This window comes from Tamandua tetradactyla, chromosome 15 (assembly GCF_023851605.1).
Source record: "Tamandua tetradactyla isolate mTamTet1 chromosome 15, mTamTet1.pri, whole genome shotgun sequence".
NCBI classification, from domain to species: Eukaryota; Metazoa; Chordata; class Mammalia; order Pilosa; family Myrmecophagidae; genus Tamandua; species Tamandua tetradactyla.
Genome location: NC_135341.1, coordinates 45,342,706 through 45,359,440, shown reverse-complemented (window position 1 = coordinate 45,359,440; position 16,735 = coordinate 45,342,706). Strand labels below are relative to the sequence as shown.

General features: G+C 37.0%; 1 protein-coding gene across 11 annotated transcripts in view; it reads right to left on the bottom strand.

Annotated features, from left to right (window-relative positions):
* Window positions 1-16,735, bottom strand: part of ULK4 (unc-51 like kinase 4) — a 749,242-nt gene that overhangs the window by 689,987 nt on the left and 42,520 nt on the right. For all 11 annotated transcript variants that reach the window (XR_013162830.1, XM_077129714.1, XM_077129713.1 and 8 more), the window contains 2 exons: window positions 3,058-3,162; window positions 639-699 (listed from right to left, as the gene is read on the bottom strand). Coding sequence is in view for 10 of the 11 variants with exons in the window: in XM_077129714.1 (XP_076985829.1) it covers window positions 639-699; window positions 3,058-3,162 (166 nt within the window). In the remaining variant the exon portion in view is untranslated. The remainder of the gene's footprint in view (window positions 1-638; window positions 700-3,057; window positions 3,163-16,735) is intronic.

Sequence of the window (16,735 nt, the reverse complement as noted above, 5' to 3'; positions counted from 1 at the left end):
GTTTATACTGAATTTATTTCAAATTGTAGATTCAACTCTAGCCATGATGATGAAGTTTCTCTAGAGCTAGTTCAACAGCATAAAAAACAACTTATCAAAATATATCAAAATTTTTACATAAAAATTTCTGAGGTTCACTCTAAGTAGGAATTCCCATCAGTTGAAAGGAAATGTAACAATCATTCTTTAAGTATTTCCAGTCCAGCACCAAATACACAAAAGTGAACCACCTGGCCCCATTCTCAAAAGCCTTATTCCCTTGGACAGAATCCCAATTTGTCACTGTGTTCCCCAACCCTTTGCATTCACAACAGCACTACAAATGGCAGAAACTCAACTGGCTCTAACTAAGCAGTAGGGCAGGAGAAGGGCCACCTACTAGAGAGAAAAACTCAGCCTTCTCTACAGGAACCTCCCCACCTACAAGAGCAGTCCAGACTTAGCTGTATAATGTCAAAGGCTGGCACAAATGATGACAGATCATATAATTTCATTAACACTGCCCCAGGAATATAGCCAACTGACAAGAAAATAGGAATGTGGCTATTCATATAGAAAATATATTGTTTGCCAATAATTTCATATTTGTATTTGTACCCAAAGAGACAAAGTGCTAAATAAGCCCTTTATGATCCTACCTGAATGGACTGGTAGATGCAATATTTTTGAATCAAATTTAATTGGTGGTGGTTTCATAATCTATGGTTTAAAGGAAAAAGAAAATTAAGAACTTTTGAAATGCCTTTTGAAGCAGATGTCTGTCTCTTCAACCATACTATAAACAGACGAGGGATGGGATTATGTCTCATAAATCTTTGCATCTCCACTACTACCTTATAAACATCAAGCAAATATTGGTCCCCAATAAATATTTACTTAACTAAGCTGAAAAAATAATGCTATAAACATTTAATAGTCATAAAAAATTCAACAATGCCCTTTCAAATTCAAATATATAAATAGAGGCAATTGAATTGAATCAAAATGGATAATAAAAATGAGTAAGAAATTAATTTTAACTACTATCTCTAATAAAACAAAACTTCATAAACAAGATCCATTCTATCTTGATTTATTCTTACGCTAATATATTACCTCTAAGTTAGAAATTTAGTCATTCAATAAATATTTGTGGAATACCTGCCAGAACAAGGTGCCATGCTAACTAAGCACTAAGAGGGTTACAAAGAATAAAAGACATAATCCTTCCCGACAGAGAGCTGACACCCTCCGTGGAAAGATGAGAGACAGTTGCTAAACAACAATAAAATGCAAAACATTTATGCAGACATCCAAAACAGGCAGAACATAATTCCAGACAAAATAGTTCACAGAAAGAGATCTATTTTTTTTTTAAGCATTTAGGAAACGCAGCAAACATTTTAGGCTGATACAGTCAGGACAGGGTATACGGAAAATGTAGGAGGTGGGTTTCAGTCTTAAGGATAGCCAGGACTTGGTGGTTGAATTAGAGAAGACACCATTCCAAGAAGCTAGGAGAACGTGAAGAGGAAAGTGCATAATTTATTTCAGGAAAATGAAAAAATCATGCAATTGATGCCCTGAGTTCACCTAAGGAAACAGCCAGGTACTTCACCTTAGAGACTTGGTCTCTGTCTAACCCCTCCAAAACCTCTAATTCATGGCATTTTTTAAACCTTTATTGGTGATATTCCAGCCAAAAGTGCATACACTATTGTAATCATGAGAAAACATTAGACAAACACAATGTGAGGGACATTCTACAAAGTACCTGATTAGAATTCCTCAAAGTATCAAGGGCATGAAAGACCAAAAACAGACCATTGAAGACTAAGGAGACAGATTTAACTGTAATGTGAGATATTAGTACAAAAAAAAAGGACATTACAGAAACAACTGGTAAAATTCAAAAAATTCTTTGATTTAGTTAACAGAGCTGTGCCAATGTTAATTTCCTGGTTTTGATAACTGCACCTAAGGTGTTTACACTAGGAGAAGCTGAGTTAAAAGGAATTCAGGAACTCTCCAAATTAATTTTTTTAACCTTTTCTATAACTCTAAAATTAGTTCAAATAAAAGGATTAAAAAGAAAAACCTCTACTGACTAAAGTTTCCCAGAAATTACTAGGTGGTAGTTCTAAAAAGAAATAAATACAGAAGGAATATGTTCAAAATTTATCATAAGTTATTCTAGAACTGGGATAATGTCCCAGTGGGGACACTTTTCCCACTGGTAATGTCCCATTACCCATCAAATTCAGCATAACATATAGCTAGTTACTCTGTCAGACATCTAAATCTCATAAGAATTAATTTCTTTATGAAAAATATATCTTGGAAATAAGTATGTATCTAAGAACTCATTTAGTCTAAATTACAGTAAAGCTCCCCAACGATATAAGAGGTAACAGTTATGAATTAAGGCTGTAAAAGACATTTTTTAAAAGGAAAGCAGGAAGATTAAAATGAGAAATAAGTTGCAGAGTGTGAACGTTGGGGAGTTTGAAAAGGAGAGTACTCATGGTCTCCAAGTTACATAGTATTACATCCCTAAAGATGTGGTCCAACAAAAGTCACACTGGATTAGAACTACACTGTAAACCACGACCCTCCAAGACCCCAGAGTGTCTCCCCACCCTCCATCGTGCCGCTGTGACAACCTCCGAGAGAAGGAGGTCCATGCCTGATGATCCGCCCACCCCGCCCCAGCCTGGTGTAGGTGGTGTCCCTGACCAGAGCCTTCCTAATACATCAGTAACTAGAGTATTTGGTAATTCATTCAAGAATGCATACAAAAAAGAAGGCACTGAGAGGGCAAAAGTCACAAGTTCAGAAGTCTACAGCCACTCCTCCACCCGGGAAGATGGCCCTAATGGGAGGCAGCATTGATGTATCAAAACAGAGGAGAAAGAAAATTCACCACTCCTATGAAATGGAGGCAGGAAGAAGAGAGAGTTACTGACAGCATGGGAGTTGGGAATGGAGATATGTGGCACAAATGAAGTAAAAGCAGACAAGAGAATAGGAGATAAGGCAGAAAATACTTTGACTGAAAACATCACCCAGATTTCAGACCTTGGGATTGTCAATGATTGGGGTGACGACAAGCTCTGAGTCTGTGTAGATTAGCGCTCTCATCTGAGACTCCAGGTCCTGCTGACTTAGGTGGCCACTTGTAATCTGAAACAGGAATGAAAACCCAGACTTTGTTAATGTGACTAAGGAAAAGCTTTAAAGGAATGAGCTTATACACTAAGTGAGATGCCACCGATAAAGGTCACTTGTATCATCTTACTTCAATTACTACTGAAAATATTTTCACAGGTAGTCTCATTTGATCATCACAAAAACCCTGAGTTATACTTATGTATCATCATTCCCATTTTAAACATGAAAAGAAAAGAAAGAGGCCCAGAGAAAACAAGTGACATCCTCAAGTTTATAATTAAAGCTGGTTAGGACTAAAAAGCAGATCTTCTACAGTTTGATGTTCTAAACCATGGTAAGGTAAATAGGTTTTTCCATTACCAGCATGGTTTTTATCCACTTATTTCTCCTTAACAGAATATTCAATATGACATTTAAAATACAGCATAAAAAATTTCAGGCTGAAGTACTGACCTACTTTTCTACCTAAGTGATAAACATCTATATATTTATTAAATCTAATGAAAGTAGAGTTGAAACATAATGAAAATCAATGATTCCTCTGATATGCTTCTTCATACTCTACCCAAAAAGAACTTTTATTCCTAGCACAATGCCTTAGTATTTCACATCAGAAAAAGAGAATTTAGACTTCAAAAAATTCAACTAATCAGCAAACTGAAAAAACAGAAAACCAACTCAGTGAAGTCAAGAATGAGGAAATGATCCAAAAGCAAGGTGGGGCATGAATAAAGGAACAGAATAGCTAATTAAAAGTTTCTGGAAGCCAAGACCATTCCTTACAACTAACAAGACATTAAGAAAAAAAATTAAAACTATGAATAAGGAGGGACATTGCAAAATAAAACTAATCAATTAAAAAGTAAGAACATGGTCTTCCAAGACAGAAGGAGTTGGACTTATAGTTTGACACTTGTTAATTATGTGATTTAAGATCACTAGAGAACCTCCTGAAGTCTTGTTTTCTTCATCTATAATGAAGATTAACTGTATCAACTTACTTCAATTAGTACAATAAAGACTAAAACCATCAACCTCTCAGGATGGTGAAAAGTAAATGTGGAACAGTTTAAAACAATGTTTAAACAAAATTTAAAACAATGGCTGTGACACCTCAATAGAAGACAGGGGTAATTACTGAAGTTCATTTTAAAAAGGAAAACTCTGGGTTAAGTGGAGAATGGATTGGAGGGGAGCAAGAAAGAAGTAGATCAGATAGTAGCTGACTACAACAGCCTGTCAGTAGAGACTGGGGTCCTGGGCCAGGGAAGGGGCAGAGGGAAAGGAGAGAAGTCATAAAAAGAACAAACGAGCTCGCCTTCACTGCTGATTTACCACTGTGCAGGAACTGCTAGTAAACCCACAGAACAAAGACAGCAATACTTGAAGGAAAGATAATCAAATTATCTTTATAAGTAGATGGTATGATTGCACATGCAAAAACACTAAATGAAACAACTGAAAAATTATTAGAAATCTAAGTGAAGATAGAACATATAGAAAATGTATATGTAAAAATTAATATATATAAACTGAATGTATGCCCAAATAACAGTTCATAAAATTTTAATGTCCCATCACAACAGCAAGATATAAGCAATTAAACAAGCTACTCAGGAATAAACGAAGGTATCGATGAGATTTGAATTGTTAAATGAAAAAAATTAAATTACAAAAGTATGTTCTTCTTGAAAAATGAAGAATTATGTATGAAATCAGAGGTAGAAATATCAAAATGTAATCAGTAGTTACTCTGAGGTGATAAAATTATAGTGAATTTCTATATTTTCTTCATGCTTTACTATATTTTCCAAGTTTTCTACAATTATATACTATTTTGTGATTCAATAAAACATTTTAAAAATCGTAAACCACTGAACATCATTAGTTATTAGGGAAATGCAAATCAAAACCACAAGATACTATTTCATACCTACTAGAATAACTGTTTAAAAAACAGAAAATAATAAGTGCTGACAAGGATGCAGAGAAATAGAAACCATCAAACATTGCTGGTGGAAATATAAAATGGTGTAGCTGCTGCAGAAAACAGTTTGGCAGCTCCTCAAAAAGTTAAAGAGTTATCTTATGATCTGTCAATTTCATCTCTGGTACATACCCAAAAGAAATCAAAGCAGGAACTCAAACAGATATTACTCACCAATGTTCATAGCAGTATTATACACTATAGCCAAAAGGTAGAAGTAACCCAAGTGTCCATCAATAGATGAATGGATAAACAAAATCTAGTATATAAATAAAATGGAATATTACACAATCAAAAAAGAAGGAATGAAGTATTGATATATACTACAACATGGAAAACTATGAAAACATTATGCTGAGTAAAATAAGCCAGACACAAAAGGGCAAATATTCTATGATTTCACTTATAGAAAACAAGTAGAATATGCAAATTCACAGGGTCAGAAACACTTTAAGTTACCACGGATGGGGAGCACAGAGTTAATGCATAATGGGTACAGGGTCTGAGTTTGGAGTCAGGGAAGTTTTATTGAAGGGTGGTGGCGATGGTATCACAATACTGTGAATGTGATTAATGCCACTCAATTGTATGCTTGGAAGTGATTTCAATGAGAAACTTTATGCTGTGTGTGTGTATATATATATATACACATTATATATATATATATTACAACAAGTGAAAAAACAAAAGAAAAAGACTAAGGAAATAATGACAACTAAATGTAATACATACAAGATCTACTAACAGAAGAAAGAAGAAAAAAATCCCAAAAGGACACTGGGACAATTGGAAAAACTAGAATATAGAGTGTGAGTTTTATTCATATTAAATTTCTTGAACTTGATATTTTTACTTAACGGGGTCACATAAGTGAATATCTTGATCTTATGTAATATACATGGAAGTATTAAATTATAAAGGAACAGGATGTGTGCAACCTACTTTCAAGTGTTAAAAAGGCTGTCAGACAATTCTGGGCCAAGAAGGCGGCTTAGCAAGGTGTGGGATTTAGTTCATCCTCCAGGGCAGCTAGTAAATAGCCAGGAACAGTACAGAACAACTGCTGGGGCCACATCAGTGACCAGACACACAGCATACCCCAGTCTGGACAAGTTGGTGCAAGCCCACCCAGAACTGTAAGTTCCCCAAGCTGCGGCAGCTGGTGCCCCTCCCCCACAGGCTGCTTCCCAGAGGGGAAAGAAAAGAGACTTTACTAGCAACAGCAACTGAGCACAACCAAGCTCCAATTGTGGAATCACCAAATTCTAACTATTAAAAACAGGCCCCCAGCTCAGCTGAACCTCAAGTAAAAGCTGAGGTTGCTGGGTTTCGTCTGTGTACAGAGGGGGCAGGGCTCATGGAAAAAGAAAAAAGAAAAAGTTTGCCCTGAAGGAAAGGAGGGGGCACATAGGACCTGAAGATACAGAAAGCAACATACCAACTTAAATTCTTGACTGGCAAACCCAAGGAATGGGGATCCTGCTCTGAAAAGGATTTTTTTTCTTTTTCGTGGCTCTGCTTCTATGGCTTGACTACCCTTTGAATACAACTGCATGGCTTCTCAGGCTCCAACTGCTTGAGAGTTTGTCTGGAGCCTGTGCCTTCCCCAGGAGAGGGGTGGGGCCCAGCTTAGGTGGATTCCCTCCCTCAAGGAATTCAGAGGCCAGGGTCTGGAAAACTAAAGTCAGCCTACAACCTCTCCTGTCTCAACCACGCCCCCAGCAAGAAGAGTCTGCTGAAGTTAAAAGTACCACATCACTTTATGCAGGTGGGACCCACAGGCAGACAAGTGACATACACTGGGCAGGATAGAAAAAGCACAGAGTCCAGAAGCTTCATAGGAAAGTCTTTCAACCTGCTGGGTCTCACCCTCAGGGAACTGATGCAGATGACTCTTTCTTCCTGAGAGGAGGCCAGGTTGGTCTGGGAAAATCTGACTGGGGTCTATAATATATAAGTAGGCCCTACTAAAGAAAAAAAAAGGCACCATACAGGCAGGGCAAGAAACAAGGAAAAATCTACTATGTGTAGATTTCTCAGCAGGAACCATGGAGGCGAGAACAGTGGGATGATATATTTAAGTTATGAAAAGAGAAAAACTGCCAACCAAGAATTCTATATCCAGCAAAATTGTCCTTCAAAACTGAAGGGGTAATTGGAACATTTTAGGACAAAAAAATCACTGAGAGAATTTGTGACCAAGAGACCAGCTCTGAAAGAAATACTAAAGGGAATACTAGAGACAGATAGGAAAAGACAGGAGAGAAAAAGAGAACTAAAAATTCTTATCTGTTAAACACAACCTAAGCTAGAGGTCAAGAATAAGCTGAACTTAATGTCAAAGAACAGACAGACAACAAAGTCATCCAGCAAAAAAATACTAGGTAAAAAAGGTGAAAACAATCTCGAGAATAAACTAATTAAGGGCATTAAATACCTAGATGCCAGCAAAAAATAATGAATCATACTAAGAAAACTGAAGATATGGCCCAGTCAAAGGAACAAACCAACAATTCAAATGAGATACAGGACTTGAAATAATTAATTCAGAATGTTAGAACAGACATAGAAAACCTCATCAGAAATCAAATCAATGAATTGAAAGAGGATATAAAGAAGGCAAGGAACGAACAAAAGAGGAAATTGAAAGTCTGAAAAAACAAATCACAGAACTTATGGGAATGAAAGGCACAGCAGAAGAGATGAAAAAACAATGGAAACCTACAGCATTAGATTTCAAGAGGCAGAAGATAGGATTAGTGAACTGGAAGACGGGACATCTAAAATCTGACAAGCAAAAGAAAATATAGGGAAAAGAATGGAAAAATACAAGCAGGGACTCAGGGAATTGAATGACAACATGAAGCGCACTAATATACGTGTTGTGGGTGTCCCAGAAGGAGAAGAGAAGGGAAAAGGAGGAGAAAAACTAAAGGAGGAAGTAATCATGGAAAATTTCCCAACTCTTATGAAAGACTTAAAATTACAGATCCAAGAAGTGCAACATAACCCAAACATAATAGATCCAAATAGAAGTACCCCAAAGCAATTACCAATCAGAATGTCAGATGTCAAAGAAAAACAGAGAATCTTGAAAGTAGCAAAAGAAAAGCAAGCCATCACATGCAAGGGAAGCCCAATAAGACTATGTGTAGATTTCTCAGCAGGAAACATGGAGGCGAGAACAGTGGGATGATATATTTAAGTTACGAAAAGAGAAAAACTGACAACCAAGAATTCTATATCCAACAAAACTGTCCATCAAAACTGAGGGGGGAATTAAAACATTTAAGGACAAAAAAATCACTGAAAGAATTTGTGACCGAAGAGACTGGCTCTGCAGGAAATACTAAAGGGAGTACTAGAGATAGATAGGAAAAGAAAGGAGTGAGAGGTGTAGAGAAGAGTACAAAAATGAAGATTATCAGTAAAGGTAAAAGGAAGAAAAATTAGATATGACCTACAAAATCCAAAAGACAAAATGGTAGAAGAAAGTACTGCCCTTTCACTAATAATACTACATGTTAATGGATTACACTCTCCAATCAAATGACAGACTGGCAGAATAGATTAAAAAACAGGACCCATCTATACGCTGTCTGCGGGAGACACATCTTAGACCCAAGGATAAACACAGGTTGAAAGTGAAAGGTTCGGAAAAGTTGTTTCATGCAAACAACAATCAGAAAAAAGCAGGAGTAGCTATACTAATAGCCAACAAATTAGACTTCAAATGTAAAGCAATTAAGAGACAAAGAAGGACACGATGTATTAATAAAGGAAACAATTCAACAAGAAGACATAACAATCATAAATATTTATGCACTGAGCCAGAGTGCTCCAAAATACATGAAATCCAAACAATGAAAAGAGAAACAGACACATCTACCATAATAGCTGGAGACTTCAATTCCCCACTTTCAACAGTGGACAGAACATCTAGACAGAGGATCAATAAAGAAACAGAATTTGAATACTACAATAAATGAGCTAGACTTAAGAGACATTTATAGAACATTACACCAGACAACAGCAGGATACACCTTTTTCTCAAGTGCTCATGGACCATTCTCAAGCATAGATCATATGCTAGGTCACTAAGCAAGTCTCAATAAGTTTAAAAAGATGGAAATCATACAAAACACTTTTTCAGATCATAAAGGAATGAAGTTGGAAATCAATAGGCAGAGTGCCAGAAAATTCACAAATATATGGAGGCTCAACAACACACTCTTTTTTTTCCCTTCTTTTTCCTTTTTATTATGGAAATTTTCACAAGAATAAAGGGAAAAATATAATAAATTACCATGTATCCACCACTCGGCTTCAATAACTATTAATTAATTGTCTTAGTTATACCCCACCTACTCTGCTCTGTCCCCCATGTACACTCTGGACTATGAAGCCTGGTATTTGCATTAAATCATCATTTGTCACATGCCAATATATCATATGCATCCCTAATGGATAAGAGATCAAACAAAGACATATCATTATCACACCTAAGAAATTTATGCTTAATATCATCTAATATCCAGTGAAGTATTCAAATTTCCCCATCATTTCAAACATTTGTTTTTAAAGTTGGTTTGAGTCAACATTACACAAGGTCCACCACTACATTTGGTTGATATGTTCCTTGAGCTTCTTTAAACAGGTTCTCCTTTCTTGCTTTCTTGCATTTATGTGTTGAAGACATTGGGCCACTTATACTATAGAGTTTTCAAAATTCTGCTTTTCTGATTGTTTCTTAGTTATGTCCTTTAAAATGTTCCTGTATGCAATTAGATCTGGATGATTCACAAGATTCAGGTTTGATTTTTTTAATAAATTTTTTTATTTTTTTCTTAAAATACCAAAAAAATGCACACTTCATAACTTTTGATCATTCTGTTCTACATATATAATCAGTAATTCATAATATCATCACATAGTTGCATATTCATCATCATGATCATTTCTTGGAACATTTGCATCTATTCAGAAAAAGAAATAAAAAGAAAACAAAAAAATTCATACATACCATATCCTCCACCCCTCCCCCTCACCGATCACCAGCATTTCAATCTAAATTTACTTTAATATTTGTTCCCCCTATTATTCATCTTTATTCTGTGTGTTTTACTAATCTGTTGATAAGGTAGATAAAAGGAGCATCAGCCACAAGATTTTCACAATCACAGTCACACTGTGAAAGCTATATCATTATACAATCATCTTCAAGAAACATGGCTACTGGAACACAGCTCCACATTTTCAGGCAGTTCCCTCCTACCTCTCCACTACATCTTGACTAACAAGGTAATATCTATTTAATGCATAAGAATAACCTCCAGGATAACCTCTCGACTCTGTTTGGAATCTCTCAGCCATTGACACTTTATTTTGTCTCATTTCACTCTTCCCCCCTTTGGTCGAGAAGGTTTTCTCAATCCCTTGATGCTGAATCTCAGTTCATTCTGGGGGTTTTCTCGACCCCTTGATACTGAGCCTCAGCTCATTCAGGAATTTCTGTCCCACATTGCCAGGAAGGTCCACACCCCTGGGAGTCATGTCCCACATAGACAGGGGGAGGGTGGTGAGTTTGCTTGTTGTCTTGGCTGGAGAGAGAGGGCATATCTGAGCAACAAAAGAGGTTCTCTTGGGGGTGACTCTGAGGCCTAATTTTAAGCAGGCTTGACCTATCCTTTGCAGGGTTAAGTTTTATATGAACAAACCCCAAGATTGGGGGCTCAGCCTATAGCTTTGATTGTCCACACTGCTTGTGAGAATATCGAGAATTCAACTTCGGGAAGTTGAATTTTCCCCCTTTCTCACCATTCCCCAAAGGGGACTTTGCAAATACTTTTTTATTCACTGTTCAAATCACTCTGGGATTTATCAGGGTGTCACTCTGGACAAACCAACAAAATCTTATGTCCTACTCAAGATTCCATGTACTTTGGTGTTCAATTAAGCTGTCCACATAAGTTATATTAGGAAATGCACCAGTCAAAATATAAATTTTCTACCAAATAAACATTTTTTGCTTTAGTCTCACACATAAGGTAAAATTTTAAAATATTAATTACCATCTATTTTCAGCACCCTGCAGTAATGACATTTCCTTTGTTCTTCCTCATTCAAAAATATTTAAATTTGTACATTTAGTCACTGTCATTATACACTCTAGGCATTCCTAGATTATACCAGCTCAGTCTTTATCACCTATCCTTCTTTCTGATTTCATTTGTGCGCCCAGCCCTCCTCCCTCTATCATTCTCACATTCAGTTTCATTCAGTGTTTTAACATAATTGTATTACAGTTAGGCATTATTGTGCTGTCCATTTCTGAGTTTTTACATTCAGTCCTGTTGTACAATCTATATCCCTTCAGTTCCAATTATCCAATATCTTACCCTAGTTCTACCACCTGATGGTCTCTTTTACCAACGAAATTCTCCAAGTTTATTCACTAATGTCAATTTATATCAGTGAGACCATACAGCATTTGTCCTTTTGTTTCTGGCTAATCTCATTCAGCATTGTGGCATATTTCTCAGGGACTGGAGCCTAGCCATACCTAAAATTTTTTAATCCTTCTCTCCCTCTCTACATTCACTCTCTGCCCTCCGTACCTGTAACCCCCCTCTCTGTTCCCCCCTTCCCCCTCTTGTTGTAGACCGCCCATTTCCGTAGCTCACCACAAACCCACAACCCTTCCTGTTTTTCTCCTCCCTTCTCTACCCCTAATTCTAGCTCTACACCTGCCTGAAGCTTAGCAACTGCCTCCTAGCTTGTGTGATTGGCTGTCACCTCCTGACGTGTGAGCCCAAAACTCCACCCCTTCCCCGAATGTACTTAAGCCCTGCGCTTTCCGAGCTCTGGGTCGTCCGAGCCCCGGGGTCTTCGGACCCCAGACGTCTCACTCCTCGGGTTCCCGGGTGGCCCATCCCGGTGTGTATCAATAAAAGCTTGAACCCGAATCTGGCCTCAGTGAAGACTTTTCTCGCGACCGCCGGCTGGGGAAAGCGCCAGCTCCAGCTTACCCAGGTTAATTCCCTGCGAGCTCGCCCCAAACCCACCCAGTGTACCAGTCGCGCGGCCCGGCTGAAGCTATCAGCGGCACAGCATAATGTCCTCAAGGCCCATCCATGTTGTTACATACTTCATAAATTTATTCTGTCTTATGGCTGCATAATATTCCATCGTATGCATATACCACAGTTGGTTTAGCCACTCATCTGTTGATGCACATGTTGGCTGTTTCCATCTCTTCACAACTATAAATAATGAATAACATTATAAACATTGCTATAAACATTGGTATGCAAATGTCTGTGTCCTTGCCCTCATGTCCTCTGAGTAGATACCTAGAAATGGTATTGCTGGGTCATATGGCAATTCTATATTTAGCTTTTTGAGGAACCGCCAAACTGCCTTCCACAGTGGTTATACCATTTGACATTCCCACCAACAGTGAATAAGTGTGCCTCTTTCTCCACATCCTCTCCAGCATTTGTTATTTTCTGTTTTATTGATAATGGCCATTCTGGTGGGTGTGAGATGATATCTCATTGTGGTTTTGATTTGCATTTCCCTAATGGCCAGGGAAGTTGAGCATCTCTTCATGTGTCTTTTGGCCATTTATATTTCCTCTTCTGAGAAGTGTCTGTTCAAGTCTCTTCCCCATTTTGTAATTGGGTTGGCTGTCTTTTTGTCAACAACATATTCTTAAACAACTAGTGGGTCAAAGAAGAAATTACAAGAGAAATCAGTAAATATCTCAAGGCAAATGAATATGAAAACACAACATATCAAAATTTGGGGGATGCAGCAAAGGCAGTGCTAAGAGGGAAATTTATTGCCCCAAATGCCTATATCAAAAAAAGAACAAAGAGCAAAAATTGAGGAATTAACTGTACACTTGGAAGAACTAGAGAAAAAAGAGCAAACTAACCCCAAAGCAAGCAAAAGGAAAGAAATAATGAAGATTAAAGCAGAAAGAAATGAAATTGAGAACATGAAAACAATTAAGAAAATCAACAAAACCAGAAGCTAGTTCTATGAGAAAATCAATAAGGTTGATGGAACCTTAGCAAGGTTGACTAAAAGAAGAAGAGAGAGGATGCAAATAAATAAAATCAGAAAGGGAAGAGGAGAAATAACCACTAAACACTGCAGAAATAAAGAAGATAAGGAGAGGATACTATAAACAACTTCATGCTAATAAACTAGACAATGTAGATGAGATGGACAACTTCATAGAAAGGCATGAACAGCCGACACTGACTCAAGAAGAAATAGATGACCTCAACAAACCAATCACAAGTAAACAAATTGAATTAGTCTTTAAGAAGCTCCCAGAAAGAAAAGTCTAGGACTAGACGACTTCACATGTGAAATCTACCAAACATTCAAGAAAGAATTAGCACGGATCCTGCTCAAACTCATTAAAAAATGGAAGAGGAGGGAAGGCTACCTAACTCATTCTATGAAGCCAACATCATCCTCATACCAAAGCCAGACAAAGATACTACAAGAAAACTATAGACCAATCTCTCTAATGAATACAGATGCAAAAATCCTCAACAAAATTCTTGCAAATCGAATCCAGCACCACATTAAAACAATTATATACCATGACCAAGTAGGATTCATCCCAGGTATGGAAGAAGGATCAACATAAGAAAATCAATTAATGTAATACACCATATCAACAAATCAAAGCAAAAAAACCACATGATCATCTCGATTGATGCAGAAAAGGCATCTGACAAAATTCAACATCCTTTCTTACTGAAAACACTTCAAAGGATAGGAATAGAAAGGAATATCCTGAACACGATAAAGGGAATATATGAAAAACCCACAGCTCAGCCTCAAAGAGGAAAAACTGAAAACTTTCCCCCTAGCGTCCGGAACAAGACAAGGATGTCCACTGTCACCACAAAATTCAACACTATATTGGAAGTTCTAGCCAGAGCAATTAGACAAGAAAAAGAAATATAAGGCATCATAATTGGAAAGGAAGAAGTAAAACTCTGTTTGCAGATAATATGATACTGTATGTCAAAAAACCCCAAAAGTCCGCAGCAAAACTACTAGAGCTAATAAATGAGTACAGCAAACTGGCAGGTTACATGATCAACACTCAAAAATCTGTAGTGTTTCTATGTGCTAGCAATGAGCAATCTCAGGGGGAAATCAAGAATTCCATTTACCAATGCAACCAAAAGAATAAAATATTTAGGAATAAACTTAACTATGGATACAAAAGACCTACACAAAGAAAACTACAAGAAATTGGTAAAAGAAATCACAGAAGACCTAAATAAATGGAAGGGTATATGGTGTTCACGGACTGGAAGACTAAATATAGTTAAGATGTCAAGTCTACCTAAATTGATTTATAGATTCAATGTAATACCAATTAAAATCCCAAAATCTTACTTTTCAGAAAGTGAAAACCCAATAACCAAATTTATCTGAAGGGCAGGGTGCCCCGAACACTAAAAAATATCCTGAGAAAGAAAAATGAAGTCTGAGGTCTCACACTATCTGACTTTAAGGCATGTCACAAAGCTAGAGTGGTCAAAACAGCATGGTACTGGCATAAAGACAGATATACTGACCAATGGAATTGAACAGAGTGTTCAGATATAGACCATCGCAAATATGGACAACTGATCTTTAATAAGGCAGTCAAGCCAACTCACCTGGGACAGAACAGTCTCTTCAATAAATGGTGCCTGGAGAACTGGATATCCATATGCAAAAGAATGAAAGAAGATCCATATATCACACCCTATCCAAAAATTAACTCAAAATGGATCAAAGACCTAAGCATTAGATCTAAGACCATAAAACTGTTAGAAGAAAATATAGGGAAATATCTTAGAAATCTTATAATAGGATGTGGTTTCCTAGATCTTACTCCAAAAGCACGAGCACTGAAGCAAGTAATAAATAAATGGGAACTTCTCAAAATTAAACACTTTTTTGCATCAAAGAACTTTGTCAAGAAAGTAAAAAGAGAGCCTACACAATGGGAGACAATATTTGGAAATGATATATCAGATAACGGTCTATTTTATTCAGAATATATAAAGAGATTGTTCAGCTCAACAACAAAAAGACAGACAACCCAATTACAAAATGAGCAAAAGACATGAACAGACACTTTTCAGAAAAAGAAATGCAAATGTTTAAAAGGCATATGAAAAGATGCTCAACTTCCCTGGCTATTAGGGAAATGCAAATCAAAACCACAATGAGATATCATCTCACACCCACCAGAATGGCCTTTTTTAATAAAACAGAAAACAAATGCTGGAGAGGATGTGGAGAAAGAGGCACACTAATCCACTGTTGGTGGGAATGTAAAATGGTACAACCACTGTGGAAGGAAGTTTGGTGGTTCCTCAGGAAGCTAAGTATAGAATTGCCATATGATCCAGCAATACCATTGCTACTCAGAGGACGTTTATAGCAGCATTATTTACAGTTGCAAAGAGATGGAAACAGCCAAAATGTCCATCAACAGATGAGTGGCTAAACAAGCTGTGGTATATACATATGACGGAATATTATGCAGCTGTAAGACAGAATAAAGTTATGAAGTACATAACAACTTGGATGGACCTTAAAGACATTACGCTGAGTGAGATTAGCCAGAAACAAAAGGACAAATACTGTATGGTCTAACTGATATGAACATTAGTGAATGAACTTGGAGAATTTCAGTTAAGAACAGAGACCATCAGGAGATAGAAATAGGGTAGATATTGGATAACTGAAGCTGAAGGGATACAGATTGTGCAACAGGACTGATTGTAAAAATTCAGAAATGGATAGCACAATACTACCTAACTGTAATACAATAATGTTAGTACACTGAATGAAGCTGAATGTGAGAACGATAGAGAGAGGAGGGCTGGGGACACAAATGAAATCAGAAGGAGAGATATACAAAGACTGAGATGGTATAATGTAGGCATGCCTAGAATTCATAATGATAGTGACTTAATGTACAAATTTAAAAATGTTTTTGCATGAGGAAGAACAAGGGAATGTCAGTACTGCAGAGTACTGAAATAGATAGTAATTTATATTTTAAAACTTTAATTTATGTGTGAGACTAGAGCAAAAAATGTTTATTTGGTACAAAATTTATATTTTGACTAGTGCATTTCCTAATATAACTTATGTGGACAGTTTAATTGAACACCATAAGTACATGGAACCTTGAATAGGGCATGAGATTTTGTAGGTCTGTCCAGAGTGATGCCCCATAAATCCCAGAGTGATCTGAACAGTGAATAAAAAAGTATTTGCAAAATCCCATTGGGGGAATGGCGAGAAAGGGGGAAAATTCAACTTCCCCATGTGGAGAATTCCTGATATTCTCACAAGGTGTGGAGACAACCAAAGCAATAGGCCAAGCCCTCAATTTTGGGGTTTGTTCATATGAATACTTAATCCCACAAAGGATAGGCTAAGCCTACTTAAAATAAGGCCTAAGAGTCATCCTCAGAGATCTACTTTTGTTGCTCAGATGTGGCCTCTCTCTCTCAGCCAACAAAACAAGCAAACTCACTGACCTCCACCTCCCCTACG